The sequence below is a fragment of the Nomascus leucogenys genome, chromosome 22a (genome assembly GCF_006542625.1).
Source record: "Nomascus leucogenys isolate Asia chromosome 22a, Asia_NLE_v1, whole genome shotgun sequence".
Taxonomy (NCBI): domain Eukaryota; kingdom Metazoa; phylum Chordata; class Mammalia; order Primates; family Hylobatidae; genus Nomascus; species Nomascus leucogenys.
In genome coordinates, this window is record NC_044402.1 from 14,483,735 (window position 1) to 14,511,189 (window position 27,455).

The 27,455-nt window shown below is 46.7% G+C and overlaps 1 protein-coding gene across 1 annotated transcript; it reads right to left on the bottom strand.

The window, feature by feature from the left end:
* On the bottom strand, positions 1-26,570 carry LOC101176852 (multidrug resistance-associated protein 1-like). Its single transcript, XM_030802279.1, has 4 exons — positions 26,523-26,570; positions 23,070-23,273; positions 10,872-11,018; positions 1-111 (listed from the first exon to the last, which is right to left on the bottom strand). Exons 1-4 carry the CDS (start codon positions 26,568-26,570, stop codon positions 1-3), a joined length of 510 nt encoding a protein of 169 aa, XP_030658139.1.
* Between the last annotated feature and the right edge of the window lie 885 nt (positions 26,571-27,455).

The following is a 27,455-nucleotide window of genomic DNA, read 5'->3' on the forward strand; positions in this document are numbered from 1 at the left end:
TCAACCCAGCTCCCCTGTTCCCAGGACCATCTCTGCAGCCTCAGGAGCCTGAGATTCGAGCTGGACTCCTCCTTTCCTCACATCCCCCATTTCACAGGTCACATCCTGGACCTGAGGGTGGGGCAGGAATCTGGGCCGCTCCCCTCTGCTGGCTGTCTCTGCCCTAGGTCACACCCTCCAGCCGACTGGTCCCGCTGCCTCGGGCTCTCCCCCTACTCTTCCATCCACTCCAGCCAGCTTTTGGTCCCATTGGTCCCGCGGGAGAGCTCCTGCCAAGGTCGCTAATCCAGAGGCAACTTCTTGGCCCTCCGTCACTTCTCAAGAGGTGCCCCGACTCGGGACCTTCCTATTTAGAACACTCCCCTCCACATTGGCCACACTTGTGAGCAGCGCGAGATCAGGCATAACCAGGTCCACACACGTGTGTGTCTTTCCACAAGGTCAGACGCTGTTTCTTTTCGTTTTTTTTTTTTTTTTTGAGACAGAGTTTCACTTTTGTTGCCCAGGCTGGAGTGCAATGGCACAGTCTCAGCTCACTGCATCCTCCGCCTCCCGGGTTCAAGCGATTCTCCTGCCTCAGCCTCCTGAGTAGCTGAGATTACAGGTGCCCACCACCACGCCCGGCTAATTTTTGTATTTTTAGTAGAGATGGGGTTTCACCATGTTGGCCAGAATGGTGTCGAACTCCTGACTTCAGGTGATCTGCCCACCTCAGCCTCCCAAAGTGCTAGGATTACAGGCGTGAGCCACCACGCCTGGCCTCTTTTAAATGTACAATAAGTTATTTTTGACTGTAGTCATCCTCTTGTGCTATCAAATACTAGGTCTTATTCTATCTAAATCTGTGTTTGTTCCCATTAACCATCCTTACTCCCCTCCCACTCTATTACCCTGCCCAGCCTCTGGTAACCATCCTTCTACTCTCAGTCTCCATTGTTAGGTAACTAGAGCACCCTAATGGCGCTGGTTCCGGGTTCTTCTTCCTCAATGCAAGCCCGCCAAAGGAAAAACCAATCAGAGAGAGGTGTTTTTCCCACCTCGCTCTAAGCCCCACCCCAACCAATCACAAACATCCACGCAGCCCTCCTGGGCATAAAAGAAGCAAACCCCCCACCGCTCTCTCTCTGTCTCCTGCCCAGCCCAGCCTGCTGCCTCCAATAAAGATCTCTTGGCTGAGCCGGTGTGCCGTGGTCTTAAGTCTGAGCGTCACTCTTGATTTGTGATTGGTTGGGGTGGGGCTTAGAGCGAGGCGGGAAAAACACCTCTCTCTGATTGGTTTTTCCTTTGGCGGGCTTGCATTGAGAAGAACCCGGAACCAGTGCCATTAGGGTGCTCTAGTTACCTAACATCCATGAGTTCAGTTGTTTTCATTGTTAGCTCCCTCAAATAAGTAAGGGCACGTGAAGTTTCTCTTTCTGTGCTTGGCTTATTTCACTTAACATAATGAACTCCAGTTCCATCCATGTTGCAAATGACAGCATCTCATTCTTTTTTATGGCTGAGTAGTACTCCGTTGTGTATATATGCCACATTTTCTTCATTCATCTGTTGATGGACACTTTGGTTGCTTCCACATCTTGGCTGTTGTAAATAGCAGAGTCACTGATGTGGGCAGAGCCTTCGGTGGGAGATGCTGGGTGCTGATCACGAGTGACAGAAAGATGGTGTCAGTTGAGATGGCCATTTCAAGCTGCTGAAGTCTTGCTCCTTTTATGGTCACAGAGTCTTCTGGTGAGGACTGATAGTGGAGAGTGTGCTTGGTTATGTCCTTATCTGGCTGGATGTAGTCTTTATTGATCAGGTAAAACATGCGGTCCCTGTTGGCGAAGTGCCATATTAAATTTAAGATGGAGTCTTTTTCTAAGATGGAGTTATGTACGTCGAAGGTGCTCTATACACACGCCCAGCCTTTGCAGACTAGGTCCTCTCTACAGGCTCCCCTCAAGGCACACCCAGCCCCCTGATCATACTTCATCAAGCCCGGGCATACCCACAACTTTCATTACCACCTATTCCCAGAAGGCCCAAACTTGTATCTCCAGCCCCCATCTCTCCTCCAAAACTCCAGATCTGGATTTCCAACTTGCATGTCCCAAACGCACCTCAAATTCAACATGCCCAACACAGCTCACCATCCTCCCCCTCCAAATCGAGGCCTCTTTGTATTCCCACCCCCCCCACACCTGCCCCATAGACATCCAGAGGATGTTGGCCTTCCCCTCACTCTCCCCTGTGTCCTGTTACTCCATCAGCTGCTTTCAATGATAAGACCCTGCTTACCTCCACACCAATCCCAAGCCACAGCCCCCTTCAGCAGTACCATGGGATCCTGTGGCTAAGAGAGCATCCTGGATCACGCCCCCTCCTGAGTTGGTGTGGTGTGTGACCTGGTGGCTGGGAAATACCCAAGTTGCAGCTGGATGTTCTTTTTTTTCCTTCTGAGACAGGGTCTTACGCTGTCCCTCAGGCTGGAGTACAGTCGTATGACTATGGCTCACTGCAACCTCAAGTGATCCTCCTGCCTCAGCCTCCTGAGTAGCTGGGACTACAGGCACATGCCACCACATCTGGCTAATTTTTTATTTTTTGTAGAGACAGGGTCTTGCTACATTGCCCAGGCTGGTCTCAAACTTGTGACCTCAAGTGATCCCTCGACCTTGGCCTCCCAAAGTGTCAGGATTACAGGCGTGAGCCACCACACCTGGCCAGAGTTTGACTCTTTATCATCAGTAATTATTTATTATAAATCATTTATTATAAATAATAAAACGTACAATAACAATTTTTGTAAAATCCATACAACCAATTGATTCTTGCAGAAAGCTCATTGATTTTTTTGCTGGTGTATTTGTAGCCAACCTAGGCTTGCAATTGACAAATGAGCGTAGCTCCAACACAAATGTGGTTGATAATTTCTTTTATGTTAACATGTAAGATGAAAGGGAAACAAGTCAAAGATGTATGTCAGAACTTCACTGAAAACATGAGTGACTTTGTTTAATCAAGTGGTAGTTTCTGAACGCTGAACAAATATTTCCTCAATTTTTTGTACTATTCCTATTATAATGGCTACAGATGCAACACACTTTTTAAAAAATTGAGATATAATTTACATACCATAATATTGACCCAAGACATCGTCTCTATTATTCTTAAGTCTAGAGACACTAGACAATGAAAAAAACATAAATCGGGGGGGTGGAGCCAAGATGGCCGAATAGGAACAGCTCCGGTCTGCAGCTCCCAGCCTGAGCAACACAGAAGACGGGTGATTTCTGCATTTCTCTTTGAGGTACCGGTTTCATCTCACTAGGGAGTGCCAAACAGTGGGTGCAGGACAGTCGGTGAAGTGCACTGTGCGCGAGCCGAAGCAAGGCGAGGCATTGCCTCACTCGGGAAGCGCAAGGGGTCAGGGAGTTCCCTTTCCTAGTCAAAGAAAGGGGTGACAGATGGCACCTGGAATATCGGGTCAGTCCCACCCTAATACTGCGCTTTTCCAACGGGCCTGGAAAACGGCACACTAGGAGATTGTGTCCTGGCTCGGAGGGTCCTATGCCCACGGAGTCTCACTGATTGCTAGCACAGCAGTCTGAGATCAAGCTGCAAGGCAGCAGCCAGGCTGGGGGAGGGGCACCCGCCATTGCCCAGGCTTGCTTAGGTAAACAAAGCAGCCAGGAAGCTCGAACTGGGTGGAGCCCACCACAGCTCAAGGAGGCCTGCCTGCCTCTGTAGGCTCCACCTCTGGGGGCAGGGCACAGACAAATAAAAATTCAGCAGGAACCTCTGCAGATTTAAATGTCCCTGTCTGACTGACAGCTTTGAAGAGAGTAGTGGTTCTCCCAGCACGCAGCTGGAGATCTGAGAACGGACAGAGTGCCTCCTGAAGTGGGTCCCTGACCCCCGAGCAGCCTAACTGGGAGGCACCCCCGAGTAGGGACAGACTGACACCTCACTCAGCCGGGTACTCCTCTGAGACAAAACTTCCAGAGGAACTATCAGACAGATGAATTTGTGGTCTCACGAAAATCCGCAGTTCTGCAGCCACCGCTGCTGACACCGAGCCAAACAGGGTCTGGAGTGGACCTCTAGTAAACTCCAACAGACCTGCAGCTGAGGGTCCTGTCTGGTAGAAGGAAAACTAACAAACAGAAAGGACATCCACACCAAAAACCCATCTGTACATCACCATCATCAAAGACCAAAAGTAGATAAAACCACAAAGATGGGGAAAAAACAGAGCAGAAAAACTGGAAACTCTAAAAAGCAGAGCACCTCTCCTCCTCCAAAGGAACGCAGTTCCTCACCAGCAACGGAACAAAGCTGGATGGAGGATGACCTTGACGAGTTGAGAGAAGAAGGCTTCAGACGATCAAACTACTCTGAGCTACGGGAGGAAATTCAAAACAATAGCAAAGAAGTTAAAAACTTTGAAAAAAAATTAGAAGAATGGATAACTAGAATAACCAATGGAGACAAGAGCTTAAAGGAGCTGATGGAGCTGAAAGCCAAGTTTCAAGAACTACGCGAAGATTGCAGAAGCCTCAGTAGCAGATGCGATCAACTGGAAGAAAGGGTATCGCTGATGGAAGATGAAATGAATGAAATGAAGCGAGAAGGGAAGTTTAGAGAAAAAAGAATAAAAAGAAATGAACAAAGCCTCCAAGAAATTTGGGACTATGTGAAAAGACCAAACCTACGTCTGATTGGTGTATCTGAAAATGACGGGGAGAATGGAACCAAGTTGGAAAACACTCTGCAAGATACTATCCAGGAGAACTTCCCCAGTCTAGCAAAGCAGGCCAACATTCAGATTCAGGAAATACAGAGAATGCCACAAAGATACTCCTCGATAAGAGCAACTCCAAGACACATAATTGTCAGATTCACCAAAGTTGAAATGAAGGAAAAAATGTTAAGGGCAGCCAGAGAGAAAGGTCGGGTTACCCACAAAGGGAAGCCCATCAGACTAACAGCTGATCTCTCAGCAGAAACTCTACAAGCCAGAAGAGAGTGGCGGCTGATATTCAACATTCTTAAAGAAAAGAATTGTCAACCCAGAATTTCATATCCAGCCAAACTAAGCTTCATAAGTGAAGGAGAAATAAATTACAGACAAGCAAACGCTGAGTGATTTTGTCACCACCAGGCATGCCCTAAAAGAGCTCCTGAAGGAAGCACTAAACATGGAAAGGAAAAACTGGTACCAGCCACTGCAAAAACATGCCAAATTGTAAAGACCATCGAGGCTAGGAAGAAACTGCATCAACTAACGAGCAAAATAACCAACTAACATCATAATGACAGGATCAGATTCACACATAACAATATTAACTTTAAATGTAAATGGGCTAAATGCTCCAATTAAAAGACACAGACTGGCAAACTGGATAAGGAGTCAGGACCCATCAGTGTGCTGTATTCAGGAAACCCATCTCACGTGCAGAGACACACATAGACTCAAAATAAAGGGATGGAGGAAGATCTATCAAGCAAATGGAAAACAAAAAAAGGCAGGGGTTGCAATCCTAGTCTCTGATAAAATAGACTTTAAACCAACAAAGATCAAAAGAGACAAAGAAGGCCATTACATAATGGTAAAGGGATCAATTCAACAAGAAGAGCTAACTATCCTAAATATATATGCACCCAACACAGGAGCACCCAGATTCATAAAGCAAGTCCTGAGTGACCTACAAAGGGACTTAAACTCCCACACAATAATAATGGGAGATTTTAACACCCCACTGTCAACATTAGACAGATCAACGAGACAGAAAGTTAACAAGGATATCCAGGAATTGAACTCAGCTCTGCACAAAGTGGACCTAATAGACATCTACAGAACTCTCCACCCCAAATCAATAGAATATACATTTTTTCAGCACCACACCACACCTATTCCAAAATTGACCACATAGTTGGAAGTAAAGCTCTCCTCAGCAAATGTAAAAGAACAGAAATTATAACAAACTGTCTCTCAGACCACAGTGCAATCAAACTAGAACTCAGGATTAAGAAACTCATTCAAAACTGCTCAACTACATGGAAACTGAACACCATGCTCCTGAATGACTATTGGGTACATAATGAAATGAAGGCAGAAATAAAGATGTTCTTTGAAACCAACGAGAACAAAGACACAACATACCAGAATCTCTGGGACACATTCAAAGCAGTGTGTAGAGGGAAATTTATAGCACTAAATGCCCACAAGAGAAAGCAGGAAAGATCCAAAATTGACACCCTAACATCACAATTAATAGAACTAGAAAGGCAAGACCAAACACATTCAAAAGCTAGCAGAAGGCTAGAAATAACTAAAATCAGAGCAGAACTGAAGGAAATAGAGACACAAAAAACCCTTCAAAGAATTAATGAATCCAGGAGCTGGTTTTTTGAAAAGATCAACAAAATTGATAGACCGCTAGCAAGACTAATAAAGAAGAAAAGAGAGAAGAATCAAATAGATGCAATAAAAAATGAAAAAGGGGATATCACCACCGATCCCACAGAAATACAATCTACCATCAGAGAATACTACAAACACCTCTATGCAAATAAACTAGAAAATCTAGAAGAAATGGATAAATTCCTCGACAAATACACCCTCCCAAGACTAAACCAGGAAGAAGTTGAATCTCTGAATAGACCAATAACAGGTTCTGAAATTGTGGCAATAATCAGTAGCTTACCAACCAAAAAGAGTCCAGGACCTGATGGATTCACAGCCGAATTCTACCAGAGGTACAAGGAGGAACTGGTACCATTCCTTCTGAAACTATTCCAATCGATAGAAAAAGAGGGAATCCTCCCTAACACATTTTATGAAGCCAGCATCGTCCTGATACCAAAGCCTGGCAGAGACATAACCAAAAAAGAGAATTTCAGACCAATATCCTTGATGAACATTGATGCAAAAATCCTCAATAAAATACTGGCAAACCGAATCCAGCAGCACATCAAAAAGCTTATACACCATAATCAACTGGGCTTCATCCCTGGGATGCAAGGCTGGTTCAACATACGCAAATCAATAAATGTAATCCAGCATATTAACAGAACCAAAGACAAAAACCACATGATTATCTCAATAGATGCAGAAAAGGCCTTTGACAAAATTCAACAACCCTTCATGCTAAAAACTCTCAATAAATTAGGTATTGATGGGACGTATCTCAAAATAATAAGAGCTATCTATGACAAACCCACAGCCAATATCATACTGAATGGGCAAAAACTGGAAGCATTCCCTTTGAAAACTGGCACAAGACAGGGATGCCCTCTCTCATCGCTCCTATTCAACATAGTGCTGGAAGTTCTGGCCAGAGCAATCAGGCAGGAGAAGGAAATAAAGGGTATTCAATTAGGAAAAGAGGAAGTCAAATTGTCCCTGTTTGCAGATGACATGATTGTATATCTAGAAAACCCCATTGTCTCAGCCCAAAATCTCCTTAAGCTGATTAGCAACTTCAGCAAAGTCTCAGGATACAAAATCAATGTACAAAAATCACAAGCATTCTTGTACACCAATCACAGACAAACAGAGAGCCAAATCATGAGTGAACTCCCATTCACAATTGCTTCAAAGAGAATAAAATACCTAGGAATCCAACTTACAAGGGATGTGAAGGACCTCTTCAAGGAGAACTACAAACCACTGTTCAATGAAATAAAAGAGGATACAAACAAATGGAAGAACATTCCATGCTCATGGGTTGGAAGAATCAATATCGTGAAAATGGCCATACTGCCCAAGGTAATTTATAGATTCAATGCCATCCCCATCAAGCTACCAATGACTTTCTTCACAGAATTGGAAAAAACTACTTTAAAGTTCATATGGAACCAAAAAAGAGCCCACATCGCCAAGTCAATCCTAAGCCAAAAGAACAAAGCTGGAGGCATCACGCTACCTGACTTCAAACTATACTACAAGGCTACAGTAACCAAAACAGCATGGTACTGGTACCACAACAGAGACATAGATCAATGGAACAGAACAGAGCCCTCAGAAATGATGCCGCATATCTACAACTATCTGATCTTTGACAAACCTGACAAAAACAAGAAATGGGGAAAGGATTCCCTATTTAATAAATGGTGCGGAAAACTGGCTAGCCATATGTAGAAAGCTGAAACTGGATCCCTTCCTTACACCTTATACAAAAATTAATTCAAGATGGATTAAAGACTTAAATGTTAGACCTAAAACCATTAAAATCCTACAAGAAAACCTAGGCAATACCATTCAGGACATAGGTGTGGACAAGGACTTCATGTCTAAAACACCAAAAGCAATGGCAACAAAAGCCAAAATTGACAAATGGGATCTAATTAAACTAAAGAGCTTCTGCACAGCAAAAGAAACTACCATCAGAGTGAACAGGCAACCTACAGAATGGGAGAAAAATTTTGCAACCTACTCATCTGACAAAGGGCTAATATCCAGAATCTACAATGAACTCAAACAAATTTACAAGAAAAAAACAAACAACCCCATCAAAAAGTGGGCAAAGGACATGAACAGACACTTCTCAAAAAAAGACATTTATGCAGCCAAAAAACACATGAAGAAATGCTCATCATCACTGGCCATCAGAGAAATGCAAATCAAAACCACAGTGAGATACCATCTCACACCAGTTAGAATGGCCATCATTAAAAAGTCAGGAAACAACAGGTGCTGGAGAGGATGTGGAGAAATAGGAACACTTTTACACTGTTGGTGGGACTGTAAACTAGTTCAACCATTGTGGAAGTCAGTGTGGCGATTCCTCAGGGATCTAGAACTAGAAATACCATTTGACCCAGCCATCCCATTACTGGGTATATACCCAAAGGACTATAAATCATGCTGCTATAAAGACACATGCACAGGTATGTTTATTGCGGCACTATTCACAATAGCAAAGACTTGGAACCAACCCAAATGTCCAACAACGATAGACTGGATTAAGAAAATGTGGCACATATACACCATGGAATACTATGCAGCCATAAAAAATGATGAGTTCATGTCCTTTGTAGGGACATGGATGAAACTGGAAAACATCATTCTCAGTAAACTATCACAAGGACAAAAAACCAAACACCGCATGTTCTCACTCATAGGTGGGAATTGAACAATGAGAACTCATAGACACAGGAAGGGGAACATCACACTCCGGGGACTGTTGTGGGGTTGGGAGAGGGGGGAGGGACAACATTAGGAGATATACCTAATGCTAAATGACGAGTTAATGGGTGCAGGAAATCAACATAGCTGGAGTGCAGTGGCACAATCTAGGCTCACTGCAAGCTCCGCCTCCTGGGTTCACACCATTCTCCTGCCTCAGCCTCCCGAGTAGCTGCGATTACAGGCGCCTGCCACCACACCTGGCTAATTTTTTTGTATTTTTAGCAGAGACGGGGTTTCACAGTGTTAGCCAGGATGGTCTCGATCTCCTGACCTCATGATCCGCCCACCTCGGCCTCCCAAAGTGCCGGGATTACAGGCCTGAGCCACTGCACCCAGCCTTGGTTTCTTTATTTGAGACAGAGTCTAGCTCTGTTGCCCAGGCTGGAGTAGAGTGGTCCAAACATAACTCACTGCAGCCTCAAACTCCTAGGCTCAAGTGATCCTTCTGCCTCAGCCTCCCATGTAGCCACTGCAGGTGTGCACCCCACACCCATTTTGTTGTTTTTTGTAGAGTAGGGATCTCATTATGTTGCCTAGGCTGATTTTTGAACTCCTGGGCTGAAGCAATCCTATCACCTCGGCCTCCCACAGTGCTGGGATTACAGGCATGAGCCACTGCGTCCAGCCAAAAAATGCTGATGTTGAAACTGAGTGATGTGTACATAGGGTTCATGTTGTATTACTTCCTTTTTTGGAGACTGAGTCTCACTCAGTCGCCCAGGCTGGAGTGCAGTGGCGCGATCTTGGCTCACTGCAACCTCCACCTCCCAGGTTCAAGCGATTCTTGTGCCTCAGCCTCCAGATTAGCTGGGATTACAGGCACCCACCACCACATCTGGCTAATTTTTGTATTTTTAGTAGAGACAGGGTTTCCCCATGCTGGCCAGGCTGGTCTCAAACTCCGGACCTCAGGTGATCCACCTGCCTTGGCCTCCCAAAGTGCTGGGATTACAGGCATCTGCCACCATGCCTGGCCATAAGGTTGGGGTTTTTCTTTTTTTTTTATTTTGAGACGGAGTTTTTGTTGTGTCACCCAGACTGGAGTGCATTGGCTCAATCTTGGCTCACTGCAACCTCTTCCTCCTGGGCTCAAGCAATTCTCCTGCCTCAGCCTTCCGAGTAGATGGGATTACAGGGACCCGCCACCACACGTGGCTAATTTTTGTATTTTTAGTAGAGATGAGGTTGCACCATGTTGGCCAGGCTGGTCTCGAATTCTTGACCTCAGGTGATCTACCCACCTCAGCCTCCCAAAGTGGTGGGATTACAGGCGTGAGCCACCGCACCCAGCTGTAAGGTTGGGGTTTCTCAAAGCGTGGGTGGTCAAGACCTATCAGTGGGTTGTAAAATCAATCAAGTCAGACAAGAGCTACATTTTTGAAAAAAAGGATAGGAATGGCGGAGGAATAGCAGAAGAGAACAGAGTGTTTCGGAAAGATTCTTCCAGAGCATGGGAAAGCCTTGCTGCATTAAACTTGATTCATATAATCAAGTGCAAATTCTCTGTCAAGAAGTCAAATGCATTTTCTTTCTTTCGGGCATGACCAGACAAAAGCATGGCAGCCTTGGTCCGGGCCTCATGGAGCCCGATCGGGAGTGTGATCTAGAGGCTGCGCTCAGGGGCACTTCCATGCTTTTGTGGCCTGGAACCCCAAGGCCCCCTCTCGGAAGTCGCCCCAGCTTCCCCCTGTACCTGCACGATGCTGCTGATGACCATGGGGAGAATGTTCAGGGGAAACCGGAGGATGTTGAACAAGGCCAAAGACACAAAGGCTGTCTGGGCATCCAGGATGTTGTTCTTGTCAATGGTCACGTAGACGGCAAATGTGCACAGGGCCACCTGCAAGCAGAACGCCCGGTGCTGACTGCTGTGCCCTGAGTGAGAGTCATCATCCTAGAAGCAGTGACAGGCCCTGGGGATGCGCTCGGGCCCTCCCCAGGTGGCCACAACTGACCGGCTGCTGGAGCTCGTGGAAACACCTGGGGCAGTATCTGGCACATAGCAGGTGTTCACTAAACACTCCAGGAATGAACTGGATAAATCAACGACCAGGAGGAGCCCAAAGAGCTGGCCTCTCCCATCAACTTTCTCAGCGATGTCCTAGAGGGGCATTCTTAGTATTCCTCAAAAGCACCAAGCACAATCCCCAAGCCAGGCCTTTGCCCCTGCCATTTCCTCTGCCTGAAACCATCTTCCATCTAGGTGGCCACCTGGCTCCTCCCTCTCACCATTCAAGGGAGCTGCCTCTCCCACTCTACCCAAAGAGCCCTGCCATCTGGCCATCGTCCCATGTATTTTCAGGGTCTCAGTACTGCCATTTCATTGTTACTTCCTGGAAGGTCATATAGCTTAAAAATAAAAACCATATACTTTGCCATATCCGCTGTGGGACCCTGGTTATTTCACCTCTCCAGGCGAGCCCCTATTTTCTCATCTATAAAATGGAAGTCATGATAGGCTTTTAAGAGCTGTTGGCGCTTATGTAGCGTGCTTATTTGCACAGGGCCCAAGCACAGTAAAACTCAACAGATGGCAGCTGCTTTTATTTCTTGTTACAAGATTTGGTCCAAATTCCTTAGATCATTCTTCCAAGGAATCTATTAATGTGGTCCCATAAGCAAGAGCCCAGTCCCATGGGCAGCCAGAGTTGGTTCGTGTTCTGGCTCTGACATTAACAAGACAGATGACGCTGAGCCATGGCACAGAAATTTTCCAGGCTCCAATGTCAAGAGGGAGGCAAGGTGCTCAAAACGACAGGGACACATGATCCCTGGGTGCAGCGGTGCAATCATGGCTCACCAAAGCCTCGACCTCCTGGGCCCAAGCATTCCTCCCACCTCACCCTCCCGAGTAGCTAGGACTACAGGCGCATACCGCCATGCCTGGCTAATTTTTTTATTTTTGTAGAGACAGGGTCTCCCTATGCTTCCCAGGCTGTTCTCGAACACCTGGGCTCAGGCCATCTGCCTGCCTCGGCCACCTAAAGTGCTGGGATTACAGGCATCAGCCACTGCACCCATCCTGGCTCCCATCTTCTAAGTGGTAATGAAACACTGGCATCTTACCTAAAGACATTTTTTTTTTTGAGTCACAGTCTCATTCTTTTGCATAAGACGGAGTGCAGTGGTGCGATCGCAGCTCACTGCAACCTCTGCCTCCCAGGGTCAAACGATTCTCATGCCTCAGCCTCCAAGTAGCTGGGATTATAGGCGCCCACCACCATGCCCAGCTAATTTTTTTGTATTTTTCTTAGTAGAGATGGGGTTTCGCCATGTTGGTCAGGCTGGTCTTGAGCTCCTGGCCTCAAGTGATCTGTCTGCCTCGGCCTCCCAAAATACTGGGATTACAGGTGTGAGCCACCATGCCCAGCCCAGAGATATTCTTTACTCAAAAGGGTCTACATGTATCTACATGATAGACTATTCAACCATAAAAAGGAGTGAAATTCTTATACATGCTAAAACATGGATAAACCTTGAAAACATCACGCTAAGAAACCAGTCAGATGGCCAGGCGGGGTGGCTCACACCTGAAATCCCAGCACTTTGGGAGGCTGAGGCGGTCGGATCACCTGAGGTCGGGAGTTCCAGACCAGCCTGACCAACATGGAGAAACTCCGTCTCTACTAAAAATATACAATTAGCCAGGAGTGGTGGTGCATGCCTGTAATCCCAGCTACTCAGTAGGCTGAGGCAGGAGAATCACTTGAACCTAGGAGACAAACGCTGTAGTGAGGCAAGGTCGTGCCATTGCACTCCAGGTGGGCAACAACAGAGAAAAAACTTCGTCTCAAAAAAAAAAAAAGAAAGAAACAGTCAGAAAAGGCCACCTGTTGTTTGATTCCATTTATATGCAATGTCCAGAGTAGATAAATAGAGACAGACAGAAAGCAGATTAGTGGTTGCCTGGGATGGAATGGAAGGTTTGGGGAGCAAGTGATAACAGGTACAGGGCTTCCTTTTGGGGTATTGAAAATGTCCTGGAATTAGTGGTGACTGTCGTATCATTTATACAAAAAACCCACTGGGTGAGCGTCACACCACCTACACAAAAGCCCACTGGGTCACCTTCACAACACCTACACAAAAACCCACTGGGTGACCTTCACACCACCTACACAGAAACCCACTGAGTGACCTTCACACCACCTACACAAAAACCCACTGAGTGACCTTCACACCACCTACACAAAAACCCACTGGGCAAGCATCACACCACCTACATAAAAACCCACTGGGTGACCTTCACACCACCTACATAAAAAAACCACTGAATTGCACACTTTTAAATGGTGAATTATACCTCCATTAAAAAAATAAATTTCGATAGGCATGGTAGCCCATGCCTGTAATCCAAATGCTTTGCGAGGCCAAAGAGGGAGGATCACTTGATGCCAGAAGTTTGAGCTGAGCTTGGGCAAAAAAGCAAGGCTGTGTCTCTACAAAATTTTTTAAAAAATAAGCCAGGTGGCTGGGCTCAATGGCTTACCCTGTAATCCCAGCACGCTGGGAGGCCAAGGCAGGTGGATCACCTGAGGTCAGGAGTTCAAGAACAGCCTGTCCGACAGGGCAAAACCTGTCTCTACTAAAAATACAAAAATTAGCCAGGTGTGGTGGCACGTGCCTGTAGTCCCAGCTACTTGGGAGGCTGAGGTAGGAGAATCACTTGAACCCGGGAGGCGGAGGTTGCAATGGGCCAAGATCGCGCCATTGCACTCCAGCCTGGGCGACAGAGCAAGACTCCCTCTCAAAATAATAATAATAATAATAAGTCAGGCATAGTGGCACGCACCTGTAGTCCTAGCTACTGGGGAGGCTGAGGCAGGAGAATCATTTGAGCCCAAGAGGTCGAGGCTGCAGTGAGCTATGACTGTGCCCCCGCACCAGCCTGGGTAACAGAGTGAGGCCCCTGTCTCTAAATAAGTAATTTTTTAAAAAGTACCTCTCCAAAGTCAACCTATTTTTTAGTGTAGAAGTCAAAGTGCTAACTCAGATCCCAGGGCCCAGCTGATTTGTAAAGTCCCTTCCCTGTACCTCATTTGGCCTCATCTGTCACTCTCCCCTCACTGCCACTGTTTCAGCCTCCATGGTTATCCCACCTATGAATGGGCACAGTAGTGCCCCAGGGCCTTTGCATGTGCTCTAGCTATTCCCTGGTTGGCCTCTTTACCTCCATCAAGTCTTTCCTCAAGTGTCACCTTCTCAGTGAGCTTGGACCACCCTACTTAAAACTGCAAGCCACCCCTATTACAAAGACCTGACTCTTTTCTTTCTATAGCACTTAGGATGGCTTTCTCTAGCACTAGGTTTTATTTATTGTGCCTGTTGTTCCTTGTCTGTCTCTCTCTGTGAAAATGAATGTTCCATGACTGGAGATTATTACTTGTAGTATTCACTGCTGTATTGTCAGAGCCTAGGACAGAGCCTAGATCATGGCGCTCAGTGAATGTCTGCTGGGTAGATGATGGATGGGTAGGAGTGGATAAATGGGTGGGGAAGGGGTAGGTGAATTTGCCTGAGGGCAGAAGAGCACATCAGAGGTGTCTCTTCAGCAATGAAGCAAACCAGGCCTCAGGCATCTCACCACCAAAACGTACCAGCCCTCTTGGTGAGCCAAGTACCAATCGATGCCAGCTGCTGGCAGCACAGGGCACACACAGAGAGGGGACAGGACATCACACAGACCCTTTCAGGTCCACGGTCCTGTCTTCTCCAGGAGGAAGAAGTCATCTAGCCATCCACCCCTCAGTTATTAACTGAGCACCCATTATGCGCTGGGGACTGAGGAGGGCTTGGCAACCCTGAGACGCACAGTCTAGTGGAAGTACAGGCTTTAACAGGCTCCCTACAGGCAGTGTTTGGAAATCCGAAGAGGCTGGTAGGATGGGCACAATGACTGGGGCTCCAGGCAGGAGGAGACTGGAGTTCGCCTTGTAATAGGCGAGGGTCAAGGGTGCGAAAGTCCTTCATACACAGTGAGGAGCACCTGTCCCCTAGGTGCCTTTTCTGATAAACGTGGAAAACCAATGAATGGAACCCCTACTCTCCAGCCCACCCCCTAAAAATCCTGATGCCCTGTGTGAAGCTATCTGCTCTTACTGCCTGCCTGGCATCTACTGCTGTTTATGGCAACACGCAATTTTCTCTGGGGGAACTGAACTTCTCCCAATCTCAACCTATGAGCTTCAGCCACAGATGAACCTCCTCCCTCACCCCCTACCTTGGCCCCAAGCCCTGAAAGACATGACCCAGCCCTGGCTGACCCAAGCATCCTATCTCCCTGGGCTCAGTGACTGGCTCAGGAAGAAGCATGTGATCGACCACAACCAATGAGACTCAATCCCATAGCTTTGCAGGAACTACTGGGGAAAAGAGTAAGACTCTCTGTTCACAGAGGTTGCTGAGGTGACAGGATGATCAGGAAACTGCCAGCTAATAAAGAAACCACCATCAAGAAAACAGAGCTGAGAGTCAGAGACGTTGTTATTCCCAACATTGTCTTGCGAACTCCTAGATCCAGCTATGCCTGGAACCCCATCATGCTTGAAAGTCTTTTTCTAGACTTTTCAGTTTTATGACTCAAAAATCCCCCTCTTCTCTTACTCTAGTTGATTTAAGCTACGTTTCTTCATTTGCAAGACAGTTCCTAACTAATATGATTTATTTCAACCTCTCATTCATTCATGTATTTGTTCATTTACCTACATACATTTACGGAGCATGAACCATTTGCCAAGTTCCCTATGCTTTGCGGGTACAAGCACAAAATGACAAGGTCTGACTGGGCGTGGTGGCTCACGCCTGCAATCCCAGCACTTTGGGAGGCCGAGGTGGGCGGATCACTTGAGGTCAGGACTTTGAGACCCACCTGGCCAACATGGTGAAACCCCATCTCTACTAAAAAGACAAAAATCTTAGCCGGGTGTGGTGGCACACACCTGTAATCCCAGCTCCTCAGGAGGCTGAGGCAGGAGAATCAGCTGAACCCACGAGGTGGAGGTTGCAGTGGGCTGAGATTGTGCCACTGCACTCCAGCCTGGGCGACAGAATGAGACTCCGTTTCAAAAATACAGAAATGTATAAATATATAAATAAATAAAATGACATGGTCGTGGCCGTGTCTCCATGGACCCTAGGATATGATCAGCAGAGAACTACAGGACAGATCATTACCACAGAGAATGATGAATTATTCTAACAAAGGGAGATTCCAGGTAAACAGAAGGCAAGAAGCTCACAAATCATCCAAGACAGAAAATGTTAAATATTGACGGTTGCCTGGCAATGCTATTTCAGGAAAGTGCATTAGGTGGACGTGGTAAATGCCAGGCTTGGCATTCCAGAAAAACAGTGCCATCAGTCCCTGGATGGCATCCCTGGCCTTCCCTGGCCTCTGTTTCCATCACACCTACCGCTGGGTAAACACCTCATCGTCTTTGAAGCACAGGAATGCACCAGTGGAAAAAACACTCAGACACCTTCCAGGGGAACTGAAGGCCACATATTTTATCCTAATGTAGTCAGAGGCTTCGATGCCTCGGCCAGGACAAGGTCTCCCTAACTGACACCCAGGCCCATCTGTTTCTTGCCAAACAGCTCAACAAACTCTGTTTCTGGAAACTCCGGGAAACTAAATGGCAAGGAAGGTCAAGAAAAGGGTAAGTAAAGCCGGTAGCCGGGTTCAGTATCTCACATCTGTAATCCCAGCTACTCCAGAGGCTGAGGCAGGAGGATCACTTTAGCTCAGGAGCTGGAGGTTGCAGTGAGCTGTGGTCAAGCCGCTGTACTCCAACCTGGGCATCAAAACAAGACCCTGTCTCTTTGAAAAAAAAAAAAAAAAGAAAGAAAGAAAGAAAAAAGAGAAGAAAAGCCAGTCCTGCTCTTAAGCATCTTCTGCTGTGGTTTCCTAATGGGGAACAGGGCAGGAAGTGATAAGCAAAGTTTAGTGACAACCTGGAAACTGTGGGTTTTGCCAACGAATCCAATGTGCAGAGCAAAAAGCTGTGAGAACACACTGCCCATCCCCTCCTAAGCGGGACACAAGGCGCAGACCAAACCTCATCACCAGCGCCCTCTGGCTTGGATCTTTTCCTCTAAGAGAAGACCTTTCAAAATGCCATCAAGGCCAGGTGCAGTGGCTCATACCTACAATCCCAGCACTTTGGGAGACAGAGGCAGGCGGATTGCTCGAGCTCAGGAGTTTGAAAACATCCTGGGCAACAAAGTGAGACCCTGTCCCTACAAAAATTACAGAAATTAGCTGGGCATGGTGGTGCATGCTTGTAGTCCCTGCTGCTTGGGAGGCTGAGGTTGGAGAATCACTTGAGCCTGGGAGGCAGAGGTTGCAGTGAGCCAAGATCATGTCGCTGCACTCCAGCTTGGGCAGCAGTGTGAAACCCTGTCTCAAAAAAAAAAAAAAAAAGAAAAAAAGAAAAAAAAGCCATTTTGTATGTATTTATGTATGACTCTTACTATCACTTGTATAAAAGTAAAGTAAACAGAATCAAGTAACCGTAACTACTTGTATGACATGTATCTACCGTTACAGTGATACAGACGCAGACTCTGGAAAAACACACAAGAAACATGGAGAGAGGGAAGCAAGGTGACTGGTGTTGGGAGGAAGGGCTTGGGCCTTTCACTATGGACTGTGGTTCTCAACTGGGAGAATTCTGTCCCCCAAGGGGACGCTTCACAATGCCTGGAGCCATTTTCCATTGTCACCACTGGGAAGAACAGGAAGAAGTACGACTTAGCATCTGGCAGGGAGAGGCCACAGATGCTGGGAAACATCCTACAGTGTGCAGGCCAGGCCCTACAACACAGGGACAAAGGATGACCTGTCGGCGAATGTCAGCAGGCTGAGGTGGCCACGTGTGGAGAAGTCCGGCTGTATGAATACCATCTGGTGCAGCTTTAATTATGTTTCACCATATGCAAATACATTACTTCCTACTTTTTAAAGTAAGACCCACCAGGCATGGTGGCTCACACGTGTAATCCCAGCACTTTGGGAGGCCGAGGTGGGTGGACCACTAGAGGCCAGGAGTTTGAGACCAGCCTGGCCAACATGGCTAAACCCCATCTGTACTAAAAATACAAAAAATTGGCTTGGCATGGTGGCATGTGCCTGTAATCCCATCTACTCGGACGCTGAGGCAGGAGAATTGCTTGAACCCTGGTGAAACCCCGTCTCTACTAAAAATACAAAACTTAGCTGGGCATGGTAGCGGGCGCCTGTAATCCCAGCTACTCGGGAGGCTGAGGCAGGAGAATCGCTTGAACCCAAGAGGTGGAGATTGCAGTGAGCTGAGATCGTGCCACTTCACTCCAGCCTGGCGAGAGAGCATGACTCCTTCTCAAAAAAAAAAAGGAGAGTCTAGGCGCGGTGGCTCATGCCTGTAATCCGAGCACATTCGGAGGCCAAGGCAGGTGGATCACTTGAGGTCAGGAGTTCGAGACCAGCCTGGCGAACATGACAAAAACCCATCTCTACTAAAAATATTAAAATTAACAAAGCATGGTGGTGCGTATTTGTAATCCCAGCTAATCGGGCGGCTGAGGCAGGAGAATTGCTTAAACTGGGAGGTGGAGGTTGCAGTGAGCTGAGATGGCACCACTGCACTTCAGCCTGGGTGACAGAGCGAGACTTGGTTCCAAAAAACAAAAAAAGAGAGCGTTCATCAGTGCACCCCGGTAAAGTCAAGGTATTGGAGTGTAAGAAGAATGCAATGTACAAGGCAGAATGCAAGGGCATTGGAGCTAGAAGTGATCTTAGGGAACACGGAGTTACAGAAGGGCAACGAGATGCCATTTCTTGCTCAACTCTAGGCCACTGGCACCAGTCACCTGGAGGGCTGCTTGAACATAACTCAGTGGGAAAGAACCCCATGAGTGACTGTGGGTGTCTGCTGTGGGCATGAGGAGGGAGGACAGAGCCCAGTATTTGACATGCTTGGAATCTAACCCCTTCATTTTCCATGTGACAAAATCTAGAGCCAGCGAAGTGAGATGACCAGCTTTGGGGTCACACTGTGGGCTGGCAGTAGCATGTGGCACGTGTCCTGACTCTCAGAAGAACATTCCAGTCCTCTAAGCCAGGGGCTGGCCAAGGATGGCTGAGGTCCACATTTGGCCCACACCTGTTTACACAAGGCCCATGAGCTCAGCATTGATTTCATTTTTTTTATTTTTTTTGAGACAGAGTCTTGTTCTGTTGCCCAGGCTTAGAGTACAGTGGCGTGACCTCAGCTCACTGTGATCTCTGCCTCCCGGGTTCAAACGATTCCCGTACCTCAGCCTCCCAAAAAGCTGGATGAGCAGCATCCTCCACCACGCCTGGCTAATTTGTTTTGGTGGGGGAGTTGGGGGGCAGGGGGTGGTGGCGGGAAAGGGTCTCACTCTGTTGCCCAGCCAGGAGTGTGTGGCATGATCTTGGCTCACTGCAACTTCTGCCTCCTGGGTTGAAGTGATCCTCCTGCCTCAGCCTCCTGAGTAGCTATGACCACAGGTGCGCACCACCACTTCCAGCTAATTTTTGTACTTCCAGTAGACAGGGTTTCACCATGTTGGCCAGGCTGGTCTCAATCTCCTAGCTTCAAGCAACCCGCCTGTCTCTGCCTCCCAAAGTGCTGAGATTACAGGCATGAGCCCCTGCGCCCAGCCAGATTTCATATTTGTTAAAAGTTAAAAAAAAAATCAAAAGAATATTACACGACACAAGCAAATTCTATAAAATTCAAATTTTGGTGTCTCTAAATACTTTTTTACAGGAACATAGCCACACCCATCGATTTCCATATTATCTAAGGCTGTTTTTGCACTATGCTGGAAGAGACTGGTATTTGTGACAGAGACTATATGGCCCGGAATTCCGAAAGTATTTACAGAAAAAAGTTTCTTTACTCCTACTTTCTGCCAGTCTCTCTCGAAATTTGATGTGCATACACACCACCTAGAGAACTAGTTACAACTCAGATTCAGTTTCGGTGGATCTGGGCTGAGGCCTGAAATTCTGCACTGTTAACAAGCACCAGGTGATGCCATGGCTGCTGGTCCACGGACCATACTTTAGGCAGTGAGGATCCACTCCAATGTCTCCACATGTTGACCTGAACCAGAAGCAGCAGCACCTAGGGATATGTTAGAAATGCAAATACTCGGGCCCCACCCAGACCTACTAAAACCGAAAATTTGGGTGGGGCCCAGAAAGCTGAGTTTTATAGTAGCAAGCTGTCAGCCAGCACAGTGGCTCACACCTGTAATCCCAGCACTTTGGGAGGCCAAGGCAGGCGGATCACCTGAGGTCAGGAGTTCGAGACCAGCCTGGCCAACATGGTGAAGCACCATCTCTACTAAAGATATTTTAAAAATTAGCTGAGCATGGTTGTTGCACGCCTGTAATCCCAGCTACTTGGAGGTTGAGGTGGAAGAATCGCTTGAATCCAGGAGGCGGAGACTGCAGTTAGCCAAGATCGTGCCACAGCAATCCAGCCTAGGTGACAGACTGGGACTTCATCTCAATAAATAAATAAATAATAATAAAATATAATAAGCTCTCCAGGTGATTCTGATGCAAGCTTGAATTTGAACACCATCTCTCCTGCAGTTCCAGACCCTGAGAAATGTAAGGCAAAACTAAGAAAATTCAGTGTCAGCATGAACACGCTTTCACAAATGCTGAAACGGCTGGAGCTTCCTTAGACAGTCCACCTGCAACTCAGCTAAGATGAAGCAGGTGGTAGTTTAACCAAAAAGTTCATATTTGTAAACATGTTTAACTGCTTCACAGAAACTTGCCAGAAAAACATATAATTTGCCAACCTGACCAAGAAGGAATAGTTGTAATGAGCACAACATTACAAAAAGAATGACACAGTTAATAAAAAGAAAGAAAAAACAAACATGGGGCATGATCTGAAGTCATCCTTCACCATTAACTGTTTTTAACTGTGCTTAAAAGGGAATTTCCATAGTCCATCTCTATGTGGTCTCCTGATTTGCGGCCAACTTTGCAAAATGGTAAGTTGCACTATTGTCTAAACTTTTCGAAGACAGCTAGGCAGGGATAGACCCATTACCATACCCCAGGACGGGTAACAGAACCTTCAGTGTAGCATGGATCATAATAGCAAAAAAAAACAGGGAACAACCTGTTTTTGCTAGGAATGGCAGAAAGGGTAATTCCAGCAGGGCACATCCACACATCAGGCAAGCATCCATCATGAATGCAAATGAAACAAGCTGGGAGTGGTAGTGGTGTACCTGGAGTCCCAACTACTTAGGAAGCTAAAGCAGAAGGATTGCTTGGGCCCAGGGGTTCAAGGCTGCAGTGAGCTATGATCGCACCACAGTACTCCAGCCTGGGGGACAGAGCCAGACCCCATTTCAAAACAAAACAAAACCCCCTAAAAAAACTAAAATGAAGTAGATCAGAATGAATGAACCAAGACTATATATTATTAACTACAGAAAAGAGAACACTATGTACAGTATGATTCCATTTAAATCTGTCAAAGTCTTTTTAAATACCTATATGCTTGTCCATTTTCCTCTAAAAGCATATGCAAAACTGTCACTTTGGAAGAGAGAAACTGATGGAAGAGAGGACAATATACTTTTCATTTTATATCTTTCTGTATTTTTTTTGTTTGTTTACAATGGATGACAAATATTTGTTCAGCACCTGCTATGCACTGTTCTACATACTGAGGACACAGCAGTCAATAGAAAAGACAAAAATGCCCATCTGGAGCTGACATCCTAGTGGGGAAAAGCAGACAATGAAATAAGTACATTTTATTTTACTTATTTATTTTTTTTACTTTTTTGAGACAGGGTCTTGCTCTGTTGCCCAGACTGGAGTGCCGTGGCTCGATCTCGGCTCACTGCAAACTCTGCCTCCCAGGTTCAAGGGATTCTCATGTCTCAGCCTCCTGAGTAGCTGGGAATATAGGCACGCACCACCATGCCCAGGTAATTTTTTTTTTTTTTTTTTTTTTTTTTTAGCAGAGACAGCGTTTCGCCAGGTTGGCCAGGCTGGTCTCGAGCTCCTGGCCTCAAGTGATCTACCCACCTTGGACTCCCAAAGTGCTGGGATTACAGGCATGAGCCACCGCACCCAGCCCAAAATAAGTAAATTTTAGAGTGTGTTTAGACCATGCCATTTGACATGTGGCCCATGAGACACTGACAGTCCATACTTTGTGACCAGTTGGTGACAAAATAAGGAGGCAGCACCATAATGTAGATCAACTATGGCACCAAGCATGCCATTCGACTCAGCTCACACTTTTTGTCTTGCAAGGCTATCTTAATGCAGGAAGCAGGGGGCACTGGTTTACATTCTGGCACAAGCTGCTTATATCACAGTAAATAGATAACGAATGGTTCCTAAACAGGTTGGCTAGAAGCTGCTAAGTGTGAATAAAATAAAGGAGAATGGAGAAGATGGCAAATGTTTAAACCAAGTGTTCAGGGAAGGCCTTGCGGACACAGTGACTTTTTTTTTTTTTTTTTTAAGACAAGGTCTTGCTCTGTCACCCAGGTTGGAGACCAGTGGCATGATCTTGGCCCACTCCAACTGTCGCCTCCCAGGTTGAAGCAATTCTCTTGCCTCAGCCTCCCAAGTAGCTGGGACTACAGGCATGTGCCATCACACCCAGCTTATTTTTTTGTATTTTTAGTAGAGACTAGGTTTCACCATGTTGGCCAGGCTGGTCTTGAACTCCTGACCTCAGGTGATCTGCCTGCTTTGGCCTCCCAGAGTGCTGGGATTACAAGCATGAGCCACTGCACCTGGGCGACATAGTGACCTTTTAAAAATATTCAGGTACGCAAACAAAATAAAACATCAAACAATGAGGGCCAGGAAAAATGTGGCTTCACTCACCAGGAAGGGCGTGCAGACCCAGGTGAAGGTGCCCACGGCCGACAGGTAGGCAGACTTCTTCAGCACCTTCAGCTCCTCCTGCCTGATGGCCAGCACCTTGTCCTTGAATGCCAGCTCCCAGGCATAAAGCTTTAGCACTTTGATCCCATTGAGAATTTCGTTCATCAGCTTGATCCGATTGTCTTTGCTCTTCATGTGGGCCACCTTGGAAGAGAAGGGCAGTCAACACAGCTGGGGCGACCCTGGCATCAGCCCATCACTCAACATCACCAGCTATTTTTTTCATAAACTTTATTATATACTTTGACATGTAAATGTTTTTTATATTGATTTTTTTTTTCTTTTCAATAGAGATGGGGTTTCACTATGCTGCCCAGGCTGGTCTCAAACTCCTGTGCGGGGATTACAGGTGTGAGCCACCACACTGGGCCTCAACATCACTGTCTATTAAAAATGGGCCTCCTGAGGGTGGGAGAGCTGACCCTGTAATCCCTATGAGCCCTACTCTTGAGCCCCAAGACCACACCAAAAGACCCCGCTATCAAGGAAAAGAAACCCCTTCAAATCATGTTAGGTTAGACATTGGAGAAACACACTCAATTTAGAATCCAGGAATAGAGGCAAGAAAAACCCTTCAGGTGTGCAGAAAAGAAGGGATTCAGTCCCTATTCTGCTGACCCAAACACAGGAGACATGGTGGTGGTGTTTTTCTTCTGTTTTCTTATTTTTTCTTTTTTTTTTGTGACAGAGTCTCACTCTGTTGCCCAGGCTGGAGTGCAGTAGCATGATCTCGGCTCACTGCAACCTCTGCCTCCTGGGTTAAAGAGATTCTCTTACCTCAGCCTCCTGAGTAGCTGGGACTATAAATGCCTGCCACCATGTCTGGCTAATTTTTCTATTTTTAGTAGAGATGGGGCTTCACCATGTTGGCCAGGCTGGTTTCGAACTCCTGACTTCAAGTGATCCACCGACCTCGGCCTCCCAGAGTGCTGGGATTACAGGCGTGAGCCACCGCACCCAGCCTGTTTTCTTATTTCTTGTCAGCCCAGTTTTCTTTTTTTTGGAAACAGCATCTCACTCTGGCATCCAGGCTGCAGTGCAGTGGCACAATCAGCTCACTGCAGCCTTGAATTCCTGGGCTCAAGCGATCCTCCCACCTCATCCTCCTTAGTAGCTGGAACCACAGGCACATGCCACCACACCCAGCTCATTTTTGTATTTTTTGTAGAAATGGCACCTTGCTATGTTGCTCAGGCTGGTCTTGCACTCCTGGCCACAAGCCATCCTCCTGCCTCCGCCTCCCAAAGAGCTGGGATTACAGACATGAGCCCCTGTGCCTGGCCCATGGTTGTTAAAATAATGAAATGTTTCTGTACTGGCTAGTACTGGTTCCAAATAGTGGATACTTGTGCAGTGCAGTTGTTAAATATTTTTACTACCACCCAGGATTTTGTGTATACCAGCAACTTTTCTAAGCATTTTACATGTATTCAGACACTTAACAATCACAAGAACTCTATCGTTTAGTGCTACAGTCATCCCCGGGTCACAGATGGGAAGAATTTAAGCTACGTGATCTGGAGGCCAGGGACTGAAATGGGTTGAGTCGGGCCACTCAGGGCATCCTACACATCAAGAGACTGAAGGGTGACTCGATCCTAAAGCCCCTGCCTCACCCATCCCACCCAACCCTACCCCGTGAGGCCTCTCCTTCCAATGGGCCCATGTCCTGAAACTCATCTCCCTGTGGTACCAACAGTGCAGCCAAGTGCTCCCATTTGGAATTCCACAGCACACCATAAATATCCATCAACAGAGAGCAGAGAAATAAACCGCACCATCTCCGTTATAGACCAAAAGGCACCAGGTCGGGAGAATGAATTGAAGCTATACGGCACAGCACAGAGAGGTCCCCAAAGCAGGGCGCCAAAAGACAAAAATCATGCTGCCATGTGAACCCATTTAGATAAAAACAGGTATGGTAATAATATCACACACACACAAAACATATATAATGGCCAGGCATGGTGGCTCATGCCTATAATCCCAACACTTTGGGAGGCCGAGCTGGGTGGATCACCTGAGGTAAGGAGATCAAGACCAGCCTGGCCAACATGGTGAAGCCTCATCTCTACTAAAAATACAAAAATTAGCTGGGTGTGGTAGCGGGCACCTGTAATCCCAGCTGCGCGGGAGGCTGAGGCAGGAGAACTGCTTGAACCCGGGAGGCAGAGGTTGCAGTGAGCCAAGATCACACCACTGCACTCTAGCCTGGGCAACAAAGTGAGACTCCATCTCAACAAACAAAATAAAACCCACATATATAAAAACAAACCTATACCATTAATCAGGTCTGTATATACATACATAGAAAGTTCTAGAAGGATTTGCTTCTATATATTTGCAGTGGTTGAGAGTAGGGAAGGGGGTATCCTCTTTTAATTTATGTACTTTTGTACGATTTAAACTTTTTTTTTTTTTTTGAGACAGGATCTCACTCTGTTGCCCAGGCTGGAGTGCAGTGGCACAATCATGGCTCACTACAGCTTCGACCTCCTGGGTTCAGGTGATCCTCATGCTTCAGCCTCCCAAGTAGCTGGCACTACAGGCACGCATCACCACACGCAGCTAACTTTTCCATTTTTGGTAGAGACAGGGTTTCACCATGTTTCCCAGGCTGGTCTTGAACTCCTAAGCTCAGGTGATCCACCCAGCTTGGCCTCCCAAAATGCCGAAATTACAGGGGTGAGCCCAGCTTGATTTGAACTTTTTTATAGTAAGAAACCTCACTCTATTATTTGGGTATTTAAACTTTTTAAAATACAAAATATCTCCAAAAATAAAAAGCTGAAAGCTGGGTATGGTGGCTCACACCTGTAATCCCAACACTTTGAGGGGCTGAGGCAACAGGATCACTTAAGCCAGGAGTTTGAGACCAGCCTGGGCAACACAGCAAGGCCCCATTTTAGAAATTAATTATTTTAATTTAAATAAAGAGATTAAAACCATGTCTGGTATAAGGTAAGAGCTAAAAAGAGGGAAAAAAGTAGGGGGTAATTTGTACTCAACTCTTGAAAGCTGAGTCACACATACACATAATAAACAAGACAGTGGGAAACAAAGACTCTCTCGGAGGCTCACAGACCTTCTGATTCCAGTCACTGGCCTACAAGATCTAACCATGTGTCAGGAGCTCTCAATCTTGGCTGCCCAATACAATGGCCTGGGAAGCTTTAAAACATCTTGATGGCCAGACCCCACCCACAATAAGTGAATCAGAATCCCAGATATGCGGCCGGGGCATCAGCATTTGTTAAGGCTCCCCAGGTGACTCCAATTGGCAGGCAAGGCTGAGAACCCCAGGGACAGAGCAGAAGGAACTGGACTAAAATCCGCATGGAGAGGCCCCTGCCTAGGGCCCGGCTTGGGGGCCCACGGAGACACAGGCATTACCTGATACATCTTGGTCTTCATTGCCATCACAGCATTGACGGGCACCATGATGACCATCACCGCCACTCCAGCGAAGACAGAAGGGCCCAGGTTCTAAGGAAGGAAAGGAGACTCTTCATCACTCACCGGACAGGAGAAAACAGGGCCCCTAACAGCTTCCCCGGCTGATCCATCCCACGTGGATGCTGCTGACCAAGTTCAGGTCAAGGTGTGTTACTTTTACCCCACAATAGGGTGTTAAGAGCCTGTGGTTTCATTCCTAAGCATCTCTTCGGGTCCTCCCAATCCCTTGAAGAATACGCAAGTCCATGCTCCTTTCTCCCAAGCCCTTGGGGCCACATGAGTTTTGCAAATTACAACTTTAGGATTCTAATTTTTTTTTTTTTTTTTAGGAGATGAGGTCTCGCTATGTTGCCCAGGCTGCAGTAGAGTGGCTATTTGCATCAGTGATCCTCCTACTTCAGCCTCCAAAGTAGCTGGGACTACAGGTAAGCATTAGGTCTTGCTACATTGCCCAGGCTGGTCTCCAACTCCCGGGCTCCAGCGATCCTCCCAATTCAGCCTCCCAAGTAGCTGTGACTAGTCACACCACCATGCCCAGCTAATTTTTTTGGTTTTTTGTAAGGACAAGGTCTCACTATGTTACTCAAACTGGTCTCGATCTCCTGGGCTCAAGTGATCCTCCCAACTCAGCCTCCCAAGTAGCTGTGACTACAGTCACACCACCATGCCCAGCTATTTTTTTTATTTTTTTGTAGAGACAAGGTCTCACTATGTTGCCCAAGCTGGTCTCAAACTCATGGGCTCAAGCGATCTTCCCACCTCTGCCTCCCAAGTAGCTGGGATTACAGGTGCGAGCCATCACACCCAGCTTAGATTTTTAGAAAGGTAATAAGGTATAAGTAGAAAAGTGTGAATATGACCACCTGACTG